This window comes from Nerophis lumbriciformis, linkage group LG38 (genome assembly GCF_033978685.3).
Source record: "Nerophis lumbriciformis linkage group LG38, RoL_Nlum_v2.1, whole genome shotgun sequence".
Classification (NCBI taxonomy): domain Eukaryota; kingdom Metazoa; phylum Chordata; class Actinopteri; order Syngnathiformes; family Syngnathidae; genus Nerophis; species Nerophis lumbriciformis.
Window position 1 is genome coordinate 10,448,791 of NC_084585.2, and position 26,615 is coordinate 10,475,405.

At 42.5% G+C, this 26,615-nt stretch overlaps 1 protein-coding gene across 3 annotated transcripts in view; it reads left to right on the forward strand.

Moving 5' to 3' along the window:
• LOC133578403 (glutaminase kidney isoform, mitochondrial-like) overlaps positions 1-26,615 on the forward strand; it is a 52,392-nt gene that overhangs the window by 10,994 nt on the left and 14,783 nt on the right. For 2 of the 3 annotated variants that reach the window (XM_061932801.2, XM_061932803.2), the window contains exons 2-14: positions 5,052-5,148; positions 5,239-5,357; positions 14,133-14,262; positions 14,336-14,415; positions 16,268-16,431; positions 16,670-16,728; positions 19,338-19,370; positions 19,852-19,910; positions 19,984-20,050; positions 20,137-20,187; positions 24,344-24,520; positions 24,597-24,728; positions 24,790-24,882. In XM_061932801.2, coding sequence (XP_061788785.1) covers positions 5,052-5,148; positions 5,239-5,357; positions 14,133-14,262; positions 14,336-14,415; positions 16,268-16,431; positions 16,670-16,728; positions 19,338-19,370; positions 19,852-19,910; positions 19,984-20,050; positions 20,137-20,187; positions 24,344-24,520; positions 24,597-24,728; positions 24,790-24,882 — 1,261 coding nt within the window. The remainder of the gene's footprint in view (positions 1-5,051; positions 5,149-5,238; positions 5,358-14,132; positions 14,263-14,335; positions 14,416-16,267; positions 16,432-16,669; positions 16,729-19,337; positions 19,371-19,851; positions 19,911-19,983; positions 20,051-20,136; positions 20,188-24,343; positions 24,521-24,596; positions 24,729-24,789; positions 24,883-26,615) is intronic. The other variant, XM_061932802.2, reaches the window with a different exon arrangement.

Sequence of the window (26,615 nt, forward strand, 5' to 3'; positions counted from 1 at the left end):
ATTCACGAAATCGCGTAACAACAATGACAATCGACACTGCTTCCCGTAACTTCCTATCGAGCCATTCCGAATGCCATGCGCGAGGCTATTTATAGCACCGCTGCCAAGCACGAGGCACCAGTTGCCATTGTTTCCAAACGAGCGAACGATCATGGAATCAGCGGGAGAAAAATCGCAAACGAGTCTTAAACCGAAAAGAAAACTGCAGTCATTCCGTGAAGAATATTCAAAAGCCTATCCGGGAATAATTATCCGTTCCAAAAAGGGTGAAAACTACGCGAATTGCACCTTGTGCAGACAAGATTTTTCGATCGGACACGGAGGAATTAGCGATGTAAAAGACCACGTTGGGACAAAAAAAGTCTAATGCCGTTGCTAGCGATACAAGTGGAAAACTTTCAACGTTTTTCGTCGCCCAAACAGATTCTTTGGATACATTTGGATTTTAGCCACAAAAAGGTAATGACACCAATGTTATCTATTGGAATTGTTTAGTACTGTTATACTGTTAAAAGTGTTTATACTATTTATGCTTTCAAGTCCAAGTTGAAGAAATCTTGTTAAATGCTGACAGCATAACTACCAAAATACAGAAGTATGTCCTTAATATTTTTGCAGTGCTATTTCTGTTGAAAAGTTAAAATGATTACATTAGAGATGTGATGCCACTTTTCAAGTGTCTGATGGCTTAAATTAATTTTCATTAATTTTTCATATTTTGAATTCTTTTGAAAGGCTTACAAAAAAACTACATTTGAATTGTAATTACACGCTATTGACAGGACTATTAATTTTAATGAAGTTAGCTTACCATGTTTACAGTATGATAATTGTGATAGAAATGTTAATTTTAGGCACAGAATATTTTTTTAAATTGAACAAGGCAGTAGATTATACAAGCTTGGACAGAAAGTTAATAATGACACCAATTTTTTTTTAAATGGAATTGTTTAGTACTGTTTTACCATTTGTTTACTGTAAAAAAGTGTTTATACTGTTTATACTTTCAATTAACAAATTGAAGTCTTGTGAAAGGTTGACAGGATAACTGGCATTAACTGTCAAAATAATTTCAAACTATTGAAGTTAGCTTACAGAATAAACATGTCAATCAACCCATATGATTTTTGCTGTAATATTTTTGTTTTGAAAAGTCACTGTGACTGATAGAAAAGTGATGGTTTTAGCAACATTTTAACCTGTCTGAATGCTAATAATCATTTTGCGTCAGGGGGGCGAAGCCTGAACCCCCCACCAGGACTTTGTCCTGGACCTACCGGGGCCTGCCACCCCTGGACCCTGGCTACTAGGTTTTTCTGATTTCAAAAGTTGGCAGGTATGACTTTAGTATGAGGAACATATTCTAAGTAACAAAGACTTAATTTAGAGTTATTTGGTTAGGGTTAGAGGGTTAGGGTTATAATAAGGCCATGCCGAATAAGGCATTAATAAGTACTTAATAATGACTAGTTAAGAGCCAATATGTTACTAATTAATGGTGAATATGTTCCCCATACTAAAGTGTTACCATGTTTTATTAGTGGTGCACAAAATGAACCGTGCATGAACATCACCTTGGTCAAACAACAAAACCAACACAGTGCATAAACTCTCAACAAATTACACACCTGCAAATCAGTCTGACTTCTGCTGTTGTCGTATCCGTAATACGCCTATAAGTGAGAATTTTTTATTTACACGATGAGTCGGGTGTGTCTTGACCTCCGCCGAACCCCTGAGCCCGATTCACCGAACCCCTAGGGTTCCATCGAACCCAGGTTAAGAACCACTGGTCTAGTCTCTTACGTGAATGAGCTAAATAATATTATTTGATATTTTACGGTAATGTGTTAATAATTTCACACATAAGTCGCTCATGAAAAAAATCTGCGACTTATAGTCCGAACAATACGGTATAACTCCCAAGTACAGCGGTGCCTTGGTTTTTGTTATGTTCCGTATTTGTTGGACCATAAGTCGCACTGGATTATAGTAATAATAATAATGATACACTTTACATTTGTTAAAATCTCAAAGTGCTACAAAGTATAAAAAAATAAAAAACAGCAAGGTAGAATATATAATAGAAAATTAAAATAGAAATGAAAACATGAAAAAACACTAGATAAAACAGAAACATAGATAAAAATATAAATAAAAGCATGAAAGCACTGGATAAAACAGATAGGCAAGCAGTGTATTTAAAAACAAGAAGGCAGAGAAATTAGATAAAAGCTGTGCTAAAAAGGTGGGTTTTTAATCCCTACGGTCGACCGACTGTGGTGCTCTAAGATGGAGAACGTTCCAGGGTTAGGGTGTGGTCGATCAGAAAGCCCTTATAAGGAGCATTAAAGGGGTCATATAATGATTTTTTTTCCCTACATTTAAAACACTTCCTTGTGGTCTACATAAATGTAAGGGTGGTTCTTTGGTCAAAATGTTGCATAGACGATGTTTTACATACCGTGTTCAAGCCGCTTTCTGACCCTCTCTTCAGAATGCGCCGTTTTGTGGGTGGTCTTATTGACGTGGCTCCACTTTGACAGCGTCTTCTCCCCGTCATATTTTGTTGTAGTTTTTAATGCTTCCATAGCAAGTAGGGGTGTAACGTTACTCAAAAATTTCGGTTCGGTACGTACCTCAGTTTAGAGGTCACGGTTCGGTTCATTTTCGGTACAGTAAAAAAACAACAAAATATAAATTTTTTGATTATTTATTTACCAAATTTGCAAAATCTTCCACCAAAAATATATTTTCTTAGTGGAATATTTGATGTGAAGTAATCAGAACTTTGGATAGGTCAACAATTCGTAATAACATTGATTTTGATTCAATATTATGTTTTGAGCAATGACAGTTTGATAGAAAAAAAAACAGCTTTGTTTTATTAGTCAACATTGCAACTTTTTCTAAATTACATTTAACTTTTAAGCTTTTTTATTTCAATTTTGTTATGTTTTTGTTTATTTTAATAGTATTTTTAGAATGCGCCGTGGGCCTTTAAAACATTAGCTGTGGGCCGCAAATGGCCTCTGGGGCACACTTTTGACACCCCTGCTATAGATAATAAAAAATTTAATGTGATAAATCTATGGATAAAAAGCAGAGCCTGGCGACGCATGCGCGTTTATCATAACTCTCTCTCTCTCTCTGTCTCTGCCCCTCCCTCACCAATGCTGCTGCGCGCACAATTTGTTTTGTTTTTAACCCTTTCTTAACCCTGAACGTACATTGAAAATACACGCAACCCTAACTCAAAATGCCGGACATTTGAGGCATTTAAGAAACTCCGCCCTGACAGCCCCGCAAAAGAGGACACGTCCGGTGAAAAGAGGACGTATGGTCAGTCTGTCGTAGCCCGGTCGTTGCTAGCATGCCGTGTGTTGTGCCTCGGTGTGCATTGTTTACACAACGTGCGTTACGCTACTTAATATGTCCGTGTGGAAACTCGTTCGATACACCTCCGAACCGAACCGAAACACCCGTACCGAAACGGTTCAATACAAATACACGTACCGTTACACCCCTAGTAGCAAGTCTACTGACAGTAATCAATCAATCAATCATCCATCCATCCATCCATTTTCTACCGCTTATTCCCTTTTGGGGTCGCGGGGGGCGCTGGAGCCTATCTCAGCTACAATCGGGCGGAAGGCGGGGTACACCCTGGACAAGTCGCCACCTCATCGCAGGGCCAACACAGATAGACAGACAACATTCACACACTAGGGCCAATTTAGTGTTGCCAATCAACTTATCCCCAGGTGCATGTTTTTGGTCAATCAATCAATGTTTATTTATATAGCCCTCTCAAAGGGCTGCACAAGCCACAACGACATCCTCGGTACAGAGCCCACATAAGGGCAAGGAAAAACTCACCCCAGTGGGACGTCGATGTGAATGACTATGAGAAACCTTGGAGAGGACCGCATATGTGGGTACCCCCCCCCCCCTCTAGGGAGACCGAATGCAATGGATGTCGAGTGGGTCTAACATAATATTGTGAGAGTACAGTCCATAGTGGATCCAGCATAACAGTAAGAGTCCAGTCCACAGTGGGGTCAGCAGGAAACCATCCCGAGCGGAGACGGGTCAGCAGCGCAGAGATGTTCCCAACCGATATACAGGCGAGCGGTACACCCCGGGTCCCGACCCCAGACAGCCAGCACTTCATCCATGGCCACCGGATCTGTGTGTCTCCCCTTCCACAAGGGATAGGGGGGAGCAGAGGAGAAAAGAAAAGAAACGGCAGATCAACTGGTCTAAAAAAGGGGGGCTATTCAAAGACTAGAGTATATAAATGAGTTTTGAGATGGGACTTAAATGTTTCTACTGAGGTAGCATCTCTAACTGTTACCGGGAGGGCATTCCATAGTACTGGAGCCCGAATAGAAAACGCTCTACAGCCCGCAGACTTTTTTTGGGCTCTGGGAATCACTAACAAGCCGGAGTTCTTTGAACGCAGATTTCTTGCCGGGACATATGGTACAATACAATCGGCAAGATAGGCTGGAGCTAGACCGTGTAGTATTTTATACGTAAGTAGTAAAACCTTAAAGTCACATCTTAAGTGCACAGGAAGCCAGTGCAGGTGAGCTCTGCGTAATATGATCAAACTTTCTTGTTCTTGTCAAAAGTCTAGCAGCCGCATTTTGTACCAACTGTAATCTTTTAATGCTAGACATAGGGAGACCCGAAATTAATAGGTTACAGTAATCGAGACGCATGAATAATGATCTCAGCGTCGCTAGTGGACAAAATGGAACGAATTTTAGCGATATTACGGAGATAATAGGTTACAATATAATCATCTGCTACTTTGTTTTAGAAATGACAAGAGCAAAGAATAAATGCCCCACAACAAGAGGATAGAGAAAAACTGAGGTAGCATCGTCACTATATCATGTCGGCCACTGGCAGTGGACCTGACTCACTCCCTGGCTGGTACTCTAGCAATAACCCGTGCACATGCAGCAATGTGCAATGTTTTGAGTTGGTAGCATTGTTCTGCATGTCTCATGTGTCGTCTCAACTGTGTGTGTTTCGTGCAGGAGAAGAAAGGCAGGCGTTCTGCCCAGCCTGGAGGACCTGCTCTTTTACACCATAGCTGAAGGCCAAGAGAAGATCCCAGCACACAAATTTACCACAGTGAGTTTTCTACCAAAATAATTTGGTCCTAATGAAGCTTTTTTTTCTTTTTCTTTTTGTCCACCTTGCTATCTTCTCCACTCTCATTAGGCTCTCAAAGCCACAGGGCTTCGCACAGGAGACCCCAGGCTCAAAGAATGTATGGAGATGCTGAAGGTCACCTTGAAAACCACCTCAGATGGTGCCCTGGACAAACATCTTTTCAAAAAGTATGTGTTTGCGATTACAACCGTTTTTTTTTTTTAACCATTAAGTGCTATTAATGCTGCCTCATGTGAATTATTCAGCATTGCGTCCTCACTTTAGTTCGTCCCCTGGCTTTTGCTCAGGTTCTGATCGTGCTGGACTTCAGCACACATCCTGAGAGCTATGGCGTCACATTAGTGCCAAAAATCAGAGCGCATAAAAACTGTTATCGCGCGCTGATTCTCCACTTCGTGCGCGCGCGCGACACCTTTTTGCGCACGCGCGACGCCTTTCTGCGCGCTGTCTGTGTACTCCTGGCATCTCTCCTCGCGCTGTGATGTTTCTTTTTGGCACTTTGGGGGCGGGTATGCTTAGACGGCCCCTCCTTTCTGATTGGCTCTGAGCATTTTTCATATGACCAATCATTCTCCAGCGTAGCAACGTTGTAGCCATCTTACCTCGGACAGCTAGCCTCAATCATTACATTGATGTCAATGGTACATGTACTAATTAAATTACCATAACTTGCTCGATTTTCGACCAATTTACAAACTGTTTGCCTTGTTACAAATCTTATTACATGTAGATATGACATAGGATGCTGTACCTGTTGAAATTACCTCTTTCGCTTTAAAAAAAATGACTTAATTGTGCAATTTAGTTGTGTAGGGTCAGTGTTAGTCAGTTCTCTGATTATTTTAAACTGTTTCAGAATACATTATTAAAAGCTATTTTTAACATTTTAAAAACAAAATTCAAAGATTATTTCATTAATTTTATGGCTGAATCAAAATAAATTCCATAAATTAGAAAACAAATGTTCAAGAAGAAGTGAAAATACAAAATAATGTTATGGTTGGATGTTATTGCTGGTGGACCAGTTCTGGCTGAAAGATGTGATTATGGTGTTTGTTGTCTTATTTATTTGGGTCACATTTTGTATTACCCTGTATTGTGTTTATGTGGTATGAAATAACCTTCATCAGCGCGCGACATTTTTTTATCCACTTCTTCCTCCGTAAATCTTGATACATACCGTATTTTCCGCACTATAAGGCGCACCTAAAAACCACAAATTTTCTCAAAAGCTAACAGTGCGCCTTATAACCCGGTGCGCTTTATTACGATTCATTTTCATAAAGTTTAGGTCTCGCAACTACGGTAAACAGCCGCCATCTTTTTTCCCCGTAGAAGAAGCGCGCGGTGCATGCTGGGATATGTGACGTTTCATTTCCATTTGTGTGTTTATGTAAAGACCCCAAATGGCTCCTATTAAGTGTGTTGTCTGTCTAATTATAAATAATGCAGACGAGGCGTGTTAACTGAGTTCTCAACGTTTTCTCACAGCGTGCTCATAACCACATTCGAACTCCCAGCATACGACAACGCTTCTCAGGGCTACCGCGCATGCTCGTAACTATCGTTGCATGCTGGGTAGTGTAGTTGTTATATTTGCTAGCTCATAACAGCACATTGAGAGACACGCTTAATTCAATACTCGCCGTCATTCCGGGTGGATTGACAAAAGACCTCCAGCCGCTAGATATTGGTGTCAACAGGGCATTCGAAGCTAGACTGCTAACTGCGTGGGAACTTCTCAGGGCTACCGCGCATGCTCGTAACTATCGTTGCATGCTGGGTAGTGTAGTTGTTATATTTGCTAGCTCATAACAGCACATTGAGAGACACGCTGACACGCTTAATTCAATACTCGCCGTCATTCCGGGTGGATTGACAAAAGACCTCCAGCCGCTAGATATTGGTGTCAACAGGGCATTCGAAGCTAGACTGCTAACTGCGTGGGAACTTCTCAGGGCTACCGCGCATGCTCGTAACTATCGTTGCATGCTGGGTAGTGTAGTTGTTATATTTGCTAGCTCATAACAGCACATTGAGAGACACGCTGACACGCTTAATTCAATACTCGCCGTCATTCCGGGTGGATTGACAAAAGACCTCCAGCCGCTAGATATTGGTGTCAACAGGGCATTCGAAGCTAGACTGCTAACTGCGTGGGAACTTCTCAGGGCTACCGCGCATGCTCGTAACTATCGTTGCATGCTGGGTAGTGTAGTTGTTATATTTGCTAGCTCATAACAGCACATTGAGAGACACGCTGACGCGCTTAATTCAATACTCGCCGTCATTCCGGGTGGATTGACAAAAGACCTCCAGCCGCTAGATATTGGTGTCAACAGGGCATTCGAAGCTAGACTGCTAACTGCGTGGGAACAATGGAAGACAGAAGGCGAACACACCTTCACTAAGACGAGGAGGCAGCGCCAGACGACGCCAACATCTGCCAGTGGATCGTAAATTTGCCCAACTTTTCACTTCGGACACCGAAGACGAAGGATTTACGAATGAAGAATAACTTCAGAAAGTAAGCGCTATGTTTATTTTGTGTGTTGTGACATTAACGTTCGAGCAACATTATGTTGCTATTGCTCTGCACTATTTTGAATTTTACTATGTTTGTGATTGCACATTTGCGTACATTTTGGGAGTGAACAGAGTTGTTAGAACGCTGGTTTTTAATATATTATTAAAGTTTGACTGACCTATCTGACTGTTTTTTTGACATTCCCTTTAGCGCAGCGTAGGCGCGGCTTATAGTCCGGGGCGGCTTATTGGTGGACAAAATTATGAAATATGTAATTCATAGAAGGTGCGGCTAATAATCCGGTGCGCCTTATAGTGCGGAAAATACGGTATTGACGATGACCCGCCCTACTATACTTCTGATTGGCTCTGGCATTTTTCAGCATTTTTCGCCTGACCAATCAGAAAGAAGGGGCCGTCTAAGCATACCCGCCCCCAAAGTGCCAAAAAGAAACATGACAGCGCGAGGAGAGATGCCAGGAGTACACAGAGAGCGCGCAGAAAGGCGTCGTGCGCGCGCAGAAAGGCACCGCGCGCGCACAAAAAGGCACCACGCGCGTGCAAAAGGGTGTCGCGCGCGCGCACGAAGTGGAGAATCAGCGCGCGATAACAGTTTTTATGCGCTCGGATTTTTGGCACTAATGTGACGCCATAGAGAGCAGACAAAACAGTGAAGTGCAAAGTAACCCCCACTGATACCAGACTTTGGGATGGTGGCTTGCTGAGCCAGGGCATGTGACAGCTCACTCCTGACACTTCTTCCGCTACTGGCAGTGATCCATTGCCTGCCGGGGCTGTTTTTTTTTTTTTAGTTTAGCCTCTGCAGGAAGCACATGAGCAGCGTGTGGAGTGTAGCGTGCGTTTCCCTCGCAGGGATCCCACGCTACAGGGATTATAGGGAGTGATGCCAGAGAGATAGCTTAGCCACAAACAGAAGCTACCACCCTGCTGCCTTGTTTTCTTCTAAATGGCTGACACAACTGGGAGCAGTATGGACGAGAGATGTCCGATAAAATCACACTGCCGATATTATCGGCCGATGAATGCCTTAAAATGTAATATCGGACATTATCGGTATCGGTTTCAAAATTATCTGTATCTGTTTCAAAAAGTAACATTTATGACTTTATAAAACGCCGCTGTGTACACGGACGTAGGGAGAAGTACAGAGCGCCAATAAACCTTAAAGGCACTGCCTTTGCGTGCCGGCCCAGTCACATAATATCTACGGCTTCTCACACACTCAAGTGAATGCCCTGCATACTTGGTCGACAGCCATACAGGTCACACTGAGGGTGGCAGTATAAACAACTTTAACACTGTTAAAAATATGCGCCACACTGTGAACCCACACCAAACAAGAATGACAAACACATTTCGGGAGAACATCCGCACCGTAACACAACATAAACACAGCAGAACAAATACCCAGAACCCCTTGCAGCACTAACTCTTCCGGGACGCTACAATATACACCCCCTCCCCCTCACCCACCTCAACCTCCTCATGCTCCCTCAGGTTGAACATGTCCCAAATTCCAAGCTGCTGTTTTGAGGCATGTTAAAAAAAAGAATGCACTTTGTGACTTCAATAATAAATATGGCAGTGCCATGTTGGCATTTTTTTTTCCATAACTTGAGTTGATTTATTTTGGAAAACCTTGTTACGTTGTTTAATGCATCCAGCGGGGCATCACAACAAAATTAGGCATAATAATGTGTTAATTCCACGACTGTATATATCGGAATCGGTAATTAAGAGTTGGACAATATCGGAATATCGGATATCAATAGTGATATTTCTATTGGTATTTGTATTGCTCCATTTGTAGTGTAATAATGCTCATTGTCATCTCTGTATTATTTTTTATTTTCGCTAACTGCTTATTTGCTATTACTTTAACATCATATTTGTACATGTCGTATTTGCTGATGATGCTCTATTGTTGTTGTTGTTGTTGTTGTTTTGCTGTTGTTGTTTTTGTCTCTCTGTCTAATCCCCCTCTTGTCCCCACAATTCCCCCCTCTGTCTTCTTTTTTTTCTCTTTCTATCCCCTCCTGCTCCGGCCCGGCTGCACCAAATGATAATATAAATATATTATGGGCATCTACATCAACTATATGATTTGCCTGAGAAGCTGGACAGGACAAAAAAAAAAAAAGGGATATCGGCAAAAAAGCCATTATCGGACATCTCTAGTATGGACGTACCGTATTTTTCGGAGCATAAGTCGCACCGGCCGAAAATGCATAATAAAGAAGGAAAAAAACACATAAGTCGCACTGGAGTATAAGTCGCATTTTTTTGGGAAATGTATTTAATAAAAGCCAACACCAAGAATAGACGTTTGAAAGTCAATTTAAAATCAATAAAGAATAGTGAACAACAGGCTGAATAAGTGTAATTTATATGAGGCATAAATAACCAACTGGTATGTTAACGTAACATATTATGGTAAGAGTCATTCAAATAACTATAACATATAGAACATGCTATACGTTTACCAAACAATCTGTCACTCCTAATCACTAAATCCCATGAAATCTTATACGTCTAGTCTCTTACGTGAATGAGATAAATAATATTATTTGATATTTTACGCTAATGTGTTAATAATTTCACACATAAGTCGCTCCTAAGTATAAGTCGCACCCCCGGCCAAACTATGAAAAAAACTGTGACTTATAGTCCGAAAAATACAGTAACTTAAGGGAGGGTCAGGGGGGACATGTCCCCCGCACTTTTTCAAAAGGCAGTTTTTGTCCCGTCCAAAAATGTCACTCTAATGAATAGAGTGAAACACTTGTGCCACCGGTCAGACTGAAATGTGTCCCTTTTTAGCTCATTGATTGGCTTTTTGGGACTGCCTTTTGCCAACGTGACAATGATTGACCGCATCAATCAATCATCAATCAATGTTTACTTATATAGCCCTAAATCACGAGTGTCTCAAAGGGCTGCACAAGCCACAACCAAATCCTCGGCTCAGATCCCACATCAGGGCAAGAAAAAACTCAACCCAATGGGATGACAATGAGAAACCTTGGAGGGGACCGCAGATGATTTAATTTGATGCCAAACTTGTTAATTTCCTCCTTGATAGGTACGTTAGGCATTTTCCTTTTCTTATTACTTGTAATAAATGAAAATGGACATTTCTTATATTACTATATTGTCCAATACAGTCTATGATCTTGTCTAACAAAACTAGTACTTTCGTGCAACGAATGCTTAGTGTGATGGTGCTTAGGTCCTAATGTAATGCTTAGCATGCTAGCCCAGTCAATGACACATCGACATATAGGCTAACAGGGGGAAATATATGCCCGTTAGCCTGTTTGTCGATGTGTCATCCAACTGACAGGTTTTATTTGGCGAAAATGAATTTTTCCCTATGTGGATGTGGGTAGTGTCAGTGCCTATTTCGTTCTCAATATGCTGATACGCTGAGGAAATGGGTTCCAACATTAGCACGGCTGTCATCATGGCAATGTGAAACGTATGAAAACAGCCAAACCACATGATAAAATAATTCCTCATTCGTGTAGCCTTGGTAAAATGTCTCCTCTTTAGTTTTGGGCGTACGTTAGGCTGCTAAGTGTGCTCTACTCATTTTCACCAGTATAACCATTGCTAGCGTTGGTTGTAGTTGGTTTTAGTCTTTGTTTTCTGATAGTACTGACAATAACCATGTGATTGCCATTAGTTGGGATATTGTACACAGGCATGACGCTCTTCTTCCGGAAAATAGCCTAATTTCTGTGTAAAATGTGTCGGTTAGAGATTTGTTGTTGACAAAACGCTTGTCTATTCAGCTATTATGATCCCAACACCTTAACCCCTAGTACAGTGGTTCTTAACCTTGGTTCGATCAAACCTTAGGGGTTCGGTGAGTCGGAATCAGGGGTTCGGCGGAGGTCAAGACACACCCAACTCATCGTGTAAATAAAAACTTCTCCCTATCGGCGTATTATGTATACGACAACAGCAGAAGTCAGACTGATTTGCAGGTGTGTAATTTGTTGTGAGTTCATGCACTGTGTTGGTTTTGTTCTTTGAACAAGGTGATGTTCATGCATGGTTCATTTTGTGCACCAGTAAAAAAACATGGTAGCACTTTAGTATGGGGAACATATTCACCATTAAAGGGGAACATTATCACAATTTCAGAAGGGTTAAAACCATTAAAAATCAGTTCCCAGTGGCTTATTTTATTTTTCGAAGTTTTTTTTCAAAATTTTACCCATCACGCAATATCCCTAAAAAAAGCTTCAAAGTGCCTGATTTTAACCATCGTTATAAACACCCGTCCATTTTCCTGTGACGTCACATAGTGAAGCCAACACAAACAAACATGGCGGAAAGAACAGCAAGCCATAGCGACATTAGCTCGGATTCAGACTCGGATTTCAGCGGCTTAAGCGATTCAACAGATTACGAATGTATTGAAACGTGGTTGTAGTGTGGAGGCAGGTAGCGAAAATGAAATTGAAGAAGAAACTGAAGCTATTGAGCCATATCAGTTTGAACCGTATGCAAGCGAAACCGACGAAAACGACACGACAGCCAGCGACACGGGAGAAAGCGAGGACGAATTCGGCGATGGCCTTCTAACCAACGATTGGTATGTGTTTGTTTGGCATTAAAGGAAACTAACAACTATGAACTAGGTTTACAGCATATGAAATACATTTGGCAACAACATGCACTTTGAGAGTGCAGACAGCCCAATTTTCATCAATTAATATATTCTGTATACATACCCTCATCCGCGCTCTTTTCCTGAAAGCTGATCTGTCCAGTTTAAGGGACGGTGGGAGCCAAGACATCCAGGGGGTTTAGCTCGCTCGTCTGCGGGAACAAACTGCCGCCATTGCTTGCCGTGCTACCGAGGTCCTTTGTCCCTGAATTGCTCACACACTCCGGCAGATTCAATGGGGGTCTGGCGGCAGATTTCTTTGACTTTATCGTTGGAAATGCATCTGCTTTGAGTGTCGCAGGATATCCACACATTCTTGCCATCTGTGTCGTAGCATAGCTTTCGTCGGTAAAGTGTGCGGAACAAACGTCCAATTTCTTGCCACTTTCGCATCTTTGGACCACTGGTGCAACTTGAATCCGTCCCTGTTCGTGTTGTTACACCCTCCGACAACACACAGACGAGGCATGATGTCTCCAAGGTACGGAAAACAGTCGAAAAAACGGAAAATAACAGAGCTGATTTGACTCGGTGTTTGAGAAAATGGCGGATTGTTTCCCGATGTGACGTCACAACGTGACGTCATCGCTCCGAGAGCGAATATTAGAAAGGCGTTTAATAAGCCAAAATTCACCCATTTAGAGTTCGGAAATCGGTTAAAAAAATATATGGTCTTTTTTCTGCAACATCAAGGTATATATTGATGCTTACATAGGTCTGGTGATAATGTTCCCCATTAATTAGTTGCTTATTAACATGCAAATTAGTAACATATTGGTTCTTAACTAGTCATTATTAAGTACTTATTAATGCTTTAAACAGCATGGCCTTATTATAACCCTAACCCTCTAACCCTGGCCCTAACCCTCTAACCCTAACCCTAACCAAATAACTCTAAATTAAGTCTTTGTTACTTAGAATATGTAACCCTAGTGTCCAAAAAACTCTAAATGAGGTCTTTGTTACTTAGAATATATTCCCCATACTAAAGTGTTACCAAAAACATATAACTTTGTCTTGAATTTGAAAAAAAAAACATTTGATTTTTCACTAAAGAAGGGTTCGGTGAATGCGCATATGAAACTGGTGGGGTTCGGTTCCTCCAACAAGGTTAAGAACCACTGCTCTAGTAAGAGGCAGTGGCAGTTTGAAGTTCCCTGGAGTAGCCCAGTCGATCAAGTTGGATTCTGCTGCCTATCTGGCAACCTCAGTCAGGGAGAGAGGGAGGGGACTACAGAATTTTGACTGTGATTGCAGTACCAATTCTGGCCTTATTATTAAATTTGGCTACTAGGCTACCACTATTGCCTTTCTAGGCTACCGTTTTGTAAATGACTTCACCGAAGTAGAAACAAATACCGATTTTCTGTGCTTATTTGAGGACATTTTCCTGTTTACTGGTTGTTTGCACAAGTAAACGCGCTGCAGGACTCCGTATATCGGAGCCTTGTATTGGGCCGATATCAATATTGGATTGGAACACCACTGGTTGTGATGATATATCGTAAAAACAAATAAAAGCCAAACAGTTGTTTTTAAATGCTCATTGACCTGAGATCTCATGATCTCTTGTAACGATTTTGAGAGGCATATGTATCTCGAAAACCTTAGTCATACTCTGAATAGCACAACTGCCAGACCAGTGCACTTCCACAGTACATTACATGTATTATTTGTAACATTCATCTAATATTTAATGTATATTTTTTGTGTGCAGATGTGTTCAGAGCAACATAGTTCTGCTCACTCAAGCCTTCCGAAAGAAGTTTGTTATCCCAGACTTTCAGCCCTTCTGCAGGCATATGGATGAGCTCTACGAAAATGCCAAGAACCTCTCTGGAGGACAGGCGAGTGACAACACAAATACTGCACCGGTTTTGTAGATTCATTCTGATGTGTCATGAAAAATTGTTGCTACAGGTGGCGGACTACATTCCCCAACTGTCACGCTTCAGCCCAGACTTGTGGGCCGTATCGCTGTGCACCGTGGACGGTCAGAGGTAATATCGTCATACGTACAGACAGTACAGTATGGATACCTGATATTTGTGGGGGTTACCTTTCAAGATGGCAAATCAATACCCATGAAAAGTCCTAAAAATGTCTATTGATCAATCAATCTCTTATTGTCATTGTCATAATAACATCAGTTATACACCTCAACAAAATGTAGTTGGAGGATAACAACTGCATAGTTAAGTGCAGTCAATGTAGCTTTATAGTCTTCTGGTACAGTAGTTTGTGTAGCATTTAACAGGAGAAAGGTGGGGTGGCGTTGTTAACAGTCAGATTACTGAGGAGTGTTATGTTGATCATTCAGAAATGCAATGTCCAGGGCACAGTTATTGAGGTGATGAGGAGTGTGCTGTTAAGATTAAATAAACTTTGATTAATGATTGACCGGGGCAGAAAAATGGTAGGCTGTTGATTTAGTGTCTTCACAGACTGTAAGACATTCTGGTGGTCCTGGCGCGAATAGATCTGAACTTTTTTCTATAAAATCTGCGCCAGTCAAAAAAGTACCGCTTAAATATTTAATCGCATTAATTGACTTCAGGTCCATATAGGTTCACCAGTTAGTGACTTCTGCTTTATAAGAAGCTTCATGCTGTTATTAAACAGGTGTTGATTGTAGTTTTACACTTCCCAAACAATTACAGTTTACAGTATTTGTAACACCACGTCTTGTCAAAGCAACTACTGTACTTGATTTAGGAGATAATCCCCTTGCAGCACTGTTTTATTTCAATCAATCAATCAATCAATGTTTATTTATATAGCCCTAAATCACAAGTGTCTCAAAGGGCTGCACAAGCCACAACGACATCCTCGGTACAAAGCCCACATAAGGGCAAGGAAAAACTCACCCCAGTGGGACGTCGATGTGAATGACTATGAGAAACCTTGGAGAGGACCGCATATGTGGGTAACCCCCCCCCCCCCCCCCCCCTCTAGGGGAGACCGAATGCAATGGATGTCGAGTGGGTCTGACATAATATTGTGAGAGTCCAGTCCATAGTGGATCCAACATAATAGTAAGAGTCCAGTCCATAGTGGGGCCAGCAGGACACCATCCCGAGCGGAGACGGGTCAGCAGCGCAGAGATGTTCCCAGCCGATGCACAGGCGAGCGGTCCACCCCGGGTCCCGACTCTGGACAGCCAGCACTTCATCCATGGCCACCGGACCTGTGCCCCCCGCCCTCCACAAGGAAGAGGGGAGCAGAGGAGAAAAGAAAAGAAACGGCAGATCAACTGGTCTAACAGGGGGTCTATTTAAAGGCTAGAGTATACAAATGAGTTTTAAGATGGGACTTAAATGCTTCTACTGAGGTAGCATCTCTAATTGTTACCGGGAGGGCATTCCATAGTACTGGAGCCCCAATAGAAAACGCTCTATAGCCCGCAGACTTTTTTTGGGCTCTGGGAATCACTAATAAGCCGGAGTTCTTTGAACGCAGATTTCTTGCCGGGACATATGGTACAATGCAATCGACAAGACAGGACAGAGCTAGACCGTGTAGTATTTTATACGTAAGTAGTAAAACCTTAAAGTCACATCTTAAGTGCACAGGAAGCCAGTGCAGGTGAGCCAGTATAGGCGTAATATGATCAAACTTTCTTGTTCTTGTCAAAAGTCTAGCAGCCATTACTTATTTATTTAAATAAGTAATGGTTTGATTGTGCAATGCAAGTGACAATAAAACATTGATTTACAATTTAAAGGAGAGAATTTTGTGAATATGCGGAGTCACCAATCCCAAACCTTGAGAAGGTGGGGATCGACTGTACTGTTGTCCATAACTACTCTCAACAATGTGCCACCACTTACAGTATTTATGTCTCTAATCCAGGCACACGGTTGGTGACACCAAGGTTCCCTTCTGTCTGCAGTCCTGCGTCAAGCCGCTGAAATACGCCATCGCTGTACACGACCATGGAACTGAGTATGTGCACCGATTCATTGGCAAAGAACCCAGCGGCCTGCGATTCAACAAGCTCTTTTTGAATGATGACGGTAAGGAAGAGCACTTGTTCACTTCCGACTGTCACGGCTAACCTGAAAGAGAAGCTGTCTCTGGCCTCGTTGCCATAGAAGCAGTATAAAATATTGATGAGAGGTTGTGTCCCAGCAGCAAGGGTGTGACGAGACTCCACCTGAGAAACAGCTAATGGACGATATTGTAGTTGTGATATGTTTTCAGGCTTCTGTGTGTAAAGGAGAGATTTTGGAGAGATTTCTGTGTGTGTTGCAGATAAACCACACAACCCCATGGTGAATGCCGGTGCCATTGTGTGTACCTCTCTCATTAAGGTAAAAACAACTGAATTCAGTTGATCATGTTGGCACACATAATTCATATGAATCATCAGATGTGTGCAACCGGGCCAGATTAAGGTTATAATCTTGCTGAAAGGGGATTTGGTGGGAAGAAGCATAACCGGGACACTGTACATGCGCACTCATTGAAACATCAGAGAGGTCACCTTCCCTGACTTGTATGCAATTATACAATACTGCCCTCTGCTGGATTTCCTCAAAATGTAATAAAAAAAGGGTTAGGGCAGTGGTTCTCAAACTTTTTTTGTCATCCCCCACTTTGGACAAGGGGGAGTTTTCAAGCCCCACCTGCCCCCATCGCCCCAACAGAGCGCTAATGCCAAGCTTTAACATTTTCAAGTTTATTGAACATCAAGTTGTATACATTCAAACTCAATAACATAAAATAACATTAAGTTCAATAATAAATAAAATAACTGTGCAGCTGTGGTATAACTTGCATCAAGTTCAATAATAAATAAAATAACTTCCATCAAGTTCAATAATAAATAAAACAAAAGTGTTATAACTTGCATCAAGTTCAATAATAAATCAAAAAAAGTGTTATAACTTGCATCACGTTCTATAATAAATCAAAAAAACTGTTATAACTTGCATCAAGTTCAATAATAAATCAAAAAAAGTGTTATAACTTGCATCACGTTCAATAATAAATCAAAAAAAGTGTTATAACTTGCATCAAGTTCAATAATAAATCAAATAAAAGTGTTATAACTTGCATCAAGTTCAATAATAAATCAAAAAAGTGTTATAACTTGCATCAAGTTCAATAATAAATCAAAAAGTGTTATAACTTGCATCACGTTCAATAATAAATCAAAAAAAGTGTTATAACTTGCATCAAGTTCAATAATAAATCAAATAACTTGCATCAAGTTCAATAATAAATACAATAAAAGTGCCACTTTGCAAAAAAAAAAGGAGGAGCTATGCATTTGGCAAGACAGGGCAAGTGACAGCACTTTCCCCCAGGAGAGCCACCTTGCTTCACTGTGAAACAGCACGGCTGTATGATCAGCTCCCATTTCCTCACACAGTGCAGAGAACAGTCGCGCTTTCAGTGGTCGTGATTTGAACAAATTTACCGCGCTCACAACATCTGATAAAACCTCATTGAGTTCGGGGCTGAGCTGCCTTGACGCGAGTGCTTCCCGGTGAATGACACAGTGTGTGCCCGTCAGATTTTTGTTTCTCTGCAGGCTCTGGCTCGACGACCTTTGAGGTGCGAGTCACAAATGTATATATTTGTGTAATTGTGATCCACACATTAGCCTGCTACCCATCCGCGCGAAAGTTTGTTCCACTTAGCCCCGCCCCCATTAGTTACTGTTGCTATGTCTGTCAAACTTTCGCTCGTACCGAGAAATATAAAGCCTACAGTAAAAATAAGTACCGGTAATTTCCATTTATTTATATAGCGGATTTCACAGACAGAATCACAAAGTGATTTACAGTGTGTATAGAAAATGAAAGCATAGTAAAAAAATAATAATCTAAGAATATAATAATTTAAAAAAAAAAATTTAAAGTGAAATTTCCTCCCGTTCCTCGCGCCCCACCTGTCATGTCTCTATTCCCCACCAGTGGGGCGCGCCCCACACTTTGAGAAACGCTGGGTTAGGGTTAACATAGTGACTGAAACAGACAAAGTAATGTGTAAATAATGTCAATAACTAGATGAACCATCTGTGGCTGTGAAGTGAACACTAGTAAGGTTGTAAATACTGTATAGAGTAGGCTAACCCATGTGGTTCCTGTGGATGTGAACACAAGTTGTAATTACTGTAGTGACTAAATAACATAGTGACTGAAACAGACATAGTGGGGTATGTATTTATGTCAACTCTGATAATTTTTCAATTATTTAAACACTAAAACATCTTAAAATTGTGCTTTTTTTGCTCATTTTTGCATGTTCAATTACTGAAAAACCAGGAGCTTCGGAGGGGGGTTTTCCCCCTCCAGACCCCTGGCTTATTTTCAGTCTTTTTAATTAAGTTCAAATCACATGCCTGTGTTTGAGTGGAGGTCTGCTTTGCACATAAGGTACAGTTTGAATTGAATGTCAAAGTATCTCTTATGGTGATGAAAGGAGTCTCCTGGCTTAGCATGTATTAAAACATCTCAGAAATTGTCCCCTACCCACATCCTTCAGTTTTTCTGAATAATGCCCACGATGGAAAAAGTTTGTACACCCCAGTCTCACTTAATGACTGTGTTCCTCAGATGTTTTTGGTCTTCCACTCCTCCCCTGTGCCCTGTGCCTGTCGCGATTAATTTCTTGTGCCAAGCATAAATTGACTGAGGTGACGATAGAACGTCTCCATGCAAAATTCTGTTATTTTGTTTCAATAAACCACGATAAGCATTGTGCCTTTTCCTATATATTTAGGGTACCTGAATTGTACAAACGCAATGTCATTAAAAACTTTAGCTAGTACATATATTCAATCTGAACATAATTACTCATTTATATTTAAACTGACTTTGTTGACAATCTGTAAACATTGCTGTGGTAACAAATGTCCACCTCCTGTCTACTGCTAATAAGATAAGCAGCAGTGAATGTGTTTGTGTTCCAGCAAGGCGCGAGCAACGCTGAGAAGTTTGATTATGTGAGTAACATTACACATTTCAACTGTTTTACAGTGTTTTCCATACATTTTGAGATATTCAACACTCTATTGCCGTCTGGTGGCTTACTGTAAGTAGTGTACGCCTCAAATTTGTCACGTTTCATGTGTAAGGTAAACCGCCACTAATGGGGCCATATGAATCCCCTTCCTGCTGTAAGATGCAGACATTGAGTTTGATTCATTAGATGACTGAATAATACGATGATATTGGAGTTATGTATTTCATATAAACTAAAGTAAAAATATGTACACTTCAATCCTCAATTATTTCCATGTATTTTCTGCAAAATTCCCCTATTCTAATATGTGAATGTTGACAGGTAGCCATACAAATGTTATGGCCAATCATACACACGCACACACACAGCCTCCGCCACAGATAAATTGCAATCATGTGGGAAAAACTGGGATTATTGCAATTTCCTGTCTGAATGTTGAGGTATCCCGATTAACTCTGCAGGTCATGAACTTCATGAACAAACTGGCCGGGAACGAATATGTTGGCTTCAGCAATGCCACGTGAGTTCAACTGTGCACCTGTACGCAACTGAGGAGACGACAAGATGATTGATCATACTCCCCTTTGTCTCAGGTTCCAGTCAGAGCGCGAGTCAGGAGACAGAAACTTTGCCATCGGCTACTACCTGAAGGAAAAAAAGGTCAACCTCGCGCCCTCGTCTCGCAGAACACAAGCTAAGCCGCATCATCATCTCCTTTTTGTGTCTGTTTTGTTTTGTGCTTGCAGTGTTTCCCAGAGGGAACAGACATGACCTCCATCTTGGACTTCTACTTCCAGGTAAACGATGATCAGCTAATCCAGTAAGGGGACCGGGGATGGGGGTGGGTGGGTGTAAGGATCAGTGTAACTCGGCCTGTCGCCATCACGTCTCCATCTCGTCGCTGCCACCACAGCCTGGGGGTCAATAGACTACAGACTGCGGTGAAGTAGGCCGGCTTTGTCGCGTGAAGAAGCCTACAATTTTTGGTTGTGTTTTCCGCTCCATTTGCTGAATGGCGATATACGATATATATCTCAATATTTTTTCCGTAAAGTAAAAACAAAACAGTCCTAGTTACCTGAGATCCTAAGTATGTCATTATTATGCCACATGCTGACATATGTTCAACTCATCATGCTTAATTTATTACAGCATTTGGGAAGCCTGTAGTTAATTTTTATTATGTAAATGTCATATTTATTTATGACCCTGCCATTCAAAACTAGACTGCTCCATTACTAACGATTAATGTAACTATAGCTGAAAAAATAGTACAATAGCAATAGGAGAGACTATTCATCCCTGAACACCATGGAGTTCATGTAGGCTTTATGATGCAGTTACATTATTATATCAACTATCAGAGACAGCTTCAGGAAACTCTTCATTTAACATAATGTCGTTTTTTGCTGCTTCAACACAGAAAAAGTTCAAGTGAAATAACTTGGTTGTTAACTGTAGGTCAATAATGCTTGTCTTTCTCTCACACAGACAGGGCTTTGCTGTCCGTAACACACGCACGCACACACACCGCACAGTGAGCTAACATTACGCTACAAGCTAATTAGATTTCACCTCAAGGACTGCAAGTGAGCTGAGCCGCTGCTTATGTTTCTAGAACGTCAACGGGCTCATAGTGATGTTACTAGTAATTGACTGGGAGGTGTTTATTATAATTTTGGGAGAGTCCGCTGCCTTATGCTAACCTGCTAAACACCTTTCTGATCACCCCACCGTCTCTCCTCTCTGCCTGCCTGAGCACTGGTTGTTACATGCGCTCTGAATACGCACTGCTGATTGGCTGTTACATGCGCTCTGAATAAGCACTGCTGATTGGCTGTTACCACTCTGCGTGTAACCAATCAGATGGTTCTGTGGGTGGGACAATGCTGGGTGCTGCAGAGACGTACTAACAGAGGCAGAGGCAGAACTAAGCGGAGCAGCTTGTTAAGACTTTAGTTTAGGCGGTGCGGGAAACCCTGATTGTGCTGTGTCACATTAGTGAGCCGCTAGAAATGACCTTGTGAATTATTAATACTGTACAATAAGAAAAATAATTAGTTTCATGCATGTGATGGAAGAATATGTAGTTTCATTTCGCTACTTTGAGAAAGCCCAACATTCCTTTTATACGTTTTGTAAACTTAGTTTAAATTAAAACTCTACTTATGCCATTGTAGCACTGGTACTTGTACATGGACTGAGAATCTCCAGTATTCCATCCATCTTCTTCCGCTTATCGGGGGCAGCAGCCTAAGCAGAGAAGCCCAGACTTCCCTCTCCCCAGCCACTTCGTCCAGCTCCTCCCGGGGGATCCCGAGGCGTTCCCAGGCCAGCCGGGAGACATAGTCTTCCCAACGTGTCCTGGGTCTTCCCCGTGGCCTCCTACCGGTTGGACGTGCCCGAAACACCTTCCTAGGGAGGCGTTCGGGTGGCATCCTGACCAGATGCCCGAACCACCTCATCTGGCTCCTCTCCATGTGGAGGAGCAGCGGCTTTACTTTGAGCTCCTCGCGGGTGACAGAGCTTCTCACCCTATCTCTAAGGGAGAGCCCCGCCACCCGGCGGTGGAAACTAATTTCGACCGCTTGTACCCGTAATCTTGTCCTTTCGGTCATAACCCAAAGCTCATGACCATAGATGAGGATGGGAACGTAGATCGACCGGTAATTTGAGAGCTTTGCCTTCCGGCTCAGCTCCTTCTTCACCACAACGGATCGATACAGCGTCCGCATTACTGAAGACGCCGCACCGATCCACCTGTCGATCCGCCTGCCGATCTCAGGATCCACTCTTCCCTCACTCGTGAACAAGACTCCGAGGTACTTGAACTCCTCCACTTGGGGCAGGGTCTCCGCCCCAACCCAGTGATGGCACCCCACCCTTTTTTCGGGTGAGAACCATGGATTCGGACTTGAAGGTGCTGATTCTCATCCCAGTCGCTTCACACTCGGCTGCGAACCGATCCAGTGAGAGCTGAAGATCCTGGCCAGATGAAGCCATCAGGACCACATCATCTGCAAAAAGCAGAGACCTAATCCTGCAGCCACCAAACCAGATCCCCTCAACGCCTTGACTGCGCCTAGAAATTCTGTCCATGAAAGTTATGAACAGAATGGGTGACAAAGGGCAGCCTTGGCGGAGTCCAACCCTCACTGGAAACGTGTCCGACTTACTGCCGGCAATGCGGACCAAGCTCTGACACTGATCATACAGGGAGCGGACCGCCACAATCAGACAGTCCGATACCCCATACTCTCTGAGCACTCCCCAGTATTCATTCAAACAAATAATGCATTTTTGTCTACAAATCTACAAATACAGTTGAATTGGATCTACCATGCCAACGTTTAGTGACGTTCAGAACAACTACATTTTATTCCACCAGATGGCAGAAAGTGCACATTTAACCCAGAGTTAAAGAGAGTATGGCCAACCAAAAGGCAGGCGCCATGACTGCTACCAAGGATGCATGCATTTGCTGTTGTTTTGTTTTTCTGACAAAATAAACCAAAATACCCTGACTATATATAGTTCCAAACATACTCCAGCTTACAAACTTAAAATAAAACATGCTTTTATTTCATCAAAATACAATTTTGCAGCTGTATTTGACGCACCCTGCTGCCACATTCCTGCAGTATTTCGTGACCGGCAGGCACTCTAACACGCACCCAACAGCGCAAAAGACGTAAAAAAATACACACAACCGACCTTAAAGATAACTAATTTCCCTTCTTTTGCCAAAATCTTCATGAGCTTTGGACCAACAATCACAGAGAAATTCAACTGTGGTGGCGTCCTGCAATGTATTTGTAGTCACTGTATTTATCACTCATTATGTATTATTCTAACTGATATTTCTCTTTTGTAACATAAGTGTCTTTTGTAGTTATTTCCCCATTTTTCTGCACAATAACTCAGATATGATAATAACACTGGCGAGCAGTAGAGCATATGAAGTAAATTTTGGGAAGAACATTTTACTTTATTCATTATTGATGTATTTCATGCCACTTTATGTTGCATATTGTCAGAAAAATTCTATGTAAATGATCAAAAAACTTTCCGTTCTGAGTTCCCAATGAACAGACAAGAGGCTGTCTTTGTTGCACCAAGCAAAGGCTTGGAAAATTCCATTGTGTACGATGGGAGGAGACGGAAGGGGGTTATCTATTGTCATCGAAGACCTGCTCAAGCTGAATCCAGGACCAGCCGAAGCCCGAGGCATCTTTTTCCTTTGTTTTCAATGTGACCGAAAACAATGACTGTTTACATACTCCCCATTCCTTTAGAAACAGCTGTTGTTATGTAAACAGGGAAAGTCCGAATAAAAAGAGGTGGCGTACAATCTTTCGCCAGAGCGTGCTAAGACACTGTAAGAGGTTACAGGTCGACAGCGTCTCTCCTCAATTGAGTCCAAATTTAATTCTGCCTCCGTTTGATTCTTTGCTTCATGTCTTGTTTAATAGATGTCATCAGTGTTTGAACCTGACACATATTTTTCATTTTCTTAAGTATTATTACAGCCAAAATTTGGTTCATTTTAATCTTTCGATGTCTTCTCCATCTATTTGTATTAGTGTTTGACTTTCTCTTCTATTGTTACCGAATAGCATTACTTTAGTTTTACTGAGATCCAAAAAGTCTGTTATTTTTCATTTATTTTTGTTAGTATTTGTATTAGCTTCTGTGTGTTCTCTCCTAAGAAAATAACAGAGGTTGTGTTCATGTTGACCTGGCACAAGACTTTTGTAATCGTTGCCTGGCGAAACTTCACTTTCCATACTTGTCTTCTTTCCAAGTTGTGGGGAAAGCAATGTCAAATCTTTCCACAATTCTAGCGTGTGGAGCAGCCCCACGCTGCACAACGGGGCATTCAAACACTAAACTAATTTTGTCATTAGCGATGAGTTTCATCCATCCTGAGAATTCCATTCGGTTTCCCGCCAGTTGTGCTCCATCGAGGTGACCTGTGAGAGTGCCAGCGTCATGGCAGCAACCCTCGCCAACGGCGGCTTCTGTCCCATCACGGGAGAGCGTGTGCTGAGCCCAGAGGCGGTGCTGAACACTCTGAGTCTGATGCACTCATGTGGCATGTACGATTTCTCCGGACAGTTTGCCTTCCATGTCAGTACCCGTTAAAAAACATTAGACGTTTCCGTCACGTAAATGTTAAGATTACATTTTTGTTTTTTGTTTTTAGGTCGGACTGCCAGCTAAATCTGGTGTTGCCGGTGGCATTCTGCTGGTTGTTCCAAACGTCATGGGCATCATGTGCTGGTCTCCTCCTCTGGACAAGCTGGGCAACAGTGTCCGAGGCATCCAGTTCTGCACGGTGAGCCTTTTTCAGTGTCCGTATTGAAAACTGCAAACGACTAACGGTCATCTTGTCACAGGACTTGGTTTCCCTCTTCAACTTTCACAACTACGACAATCTGAGACACTTTGCAAAGAAGCTGGACCCTCGCAGGGAAGGAGGGGACCAGAGAGTGAGTTATATCTTATTTAGTCATGCATTTGCCAACAAGCATGTTGTGTGCTTGTTAGGGTTTCGCGATATATACAATATAAATGAAGTTAGTTAATTAACTATCCATCCATCCATCTTCTTCCGCTTATCCGAGGTCGGGTCGCGGGGGCAGCAGCTTAAGCAGGGAAGCCCAGACTTCCCTCTCCCCAGCCACTTCGTCCAGCTCCTCCCGGGGGATCCCGAGGCGTTCCCAGGCCAGCCGGGAGAGATAGTCTTCCCAGCGTGTCCTGGGTCTTCCCCGTGGCCTCCTACCGGTCGGACGTGCCCGAAACACCTTCCTAGGGAGGCGTTCGGGTGGCATCCTGACCAGATGCCCGAACCACCTCATCTGGCTCCTCTCGATGTGGAGGAGCAGCGGCTTTACTTTGAGCTCCCCCCGAATGACAGAGCTTCTCACCCTATCTCTAAGGGAGAGCCCCGCCACTCGGCGGAGGAAACTCATTTCGGCCGCTTGTACCCGTGATCTTGTCCTTTCGGTCATGACCCAAAGCTCATGACCATAGGTGAGGATGGGAACGTAGATCGACCGGTAAATCGAGAGCTTTGCCTTCCGGCTCAGCTCCTTCTTCACCACAACGGATCGATACAGCGTCCGCATTACTGAAGACGCCGCACCGATCCGCCTGTCGATCTCACGATCCACTCTTCCCTCACTCGTGAACAAGACTCCGAGGTACTTGAACTCCTCCACTTGGGGCAAGATCTCCTCCCCAACCCGGAGATGGCACTCCACCCTTTTCCGGGAGAGAACCATGGACTCGGACTTGGAGGTGCTGATTCCCATCCCAGTCGCTTCACACTCGGCTGCGAACCGATCCAGTGAGAGCTGAAGATCCTTAATTAACTAATAACTTTCATATGGTGAATGTTTATATTCACCTTGGTTAAAGCAAACCACCAGGTTTAAGTAAATAATGGTTGAGCCTAGAGATGTGCGATTAATATCAGCCTGCCGATATTATCGGCCGATAAATGTAATATCGGAAATTATCGGTATCTGTTTCAACCTCCCGATATTCCCGGTAGACTCCCGAATTTCAGTGCCCCTCCCGAAAATCTCCCGGTGCAACCATTCTCCCGAATTTCTCCCGATTTCCTCCCGGACAACATTATTGGGGGCACTGCCTTTAGCGTCCTCTACAACCTGCCGTCACGTCCGATTTTCCTCCATACAAACAGCGGCCCGGTAACATACCTGCCAACTACTCCGGTTTTCCCGTAATTAGTGCGGTTTTCATCAACCTATTCCGGGTTATGGTTGCAGTGATAAAAAATACGGTTTTTCATTAATTTAAAAAAAAATTGTTTTTTTTAAGTTTTATTCACGAAATCGCGTAACAACAATGACAATCGACACTGCTTCCCGTAACTTCCTATCGAGCCATTCCGAATGCCATGCACGAGGCACCTGTTGCCATTGTTTCCAAACGAGCGATCGATCATGGAATCAGCCGGAGAAAAATCGCAAACGAGTCTTAAACCGAAAAGAAAACTGCAGTCATTCCGTGAAGAATATTAAAGCCTATCCGGGAATAATTATCCGTTCCAAAAAGGGTGAAAACTACGCGAATTGCACCTTGTGCAGACAAGATTTTTCGATCGGACACGGAGGAATTAGCGATGTAAAAGACCACGTTGGGACAAAAAAACACAAGTCTAATGCCGTTGCTAGCGATACAAGTGGAACACTTT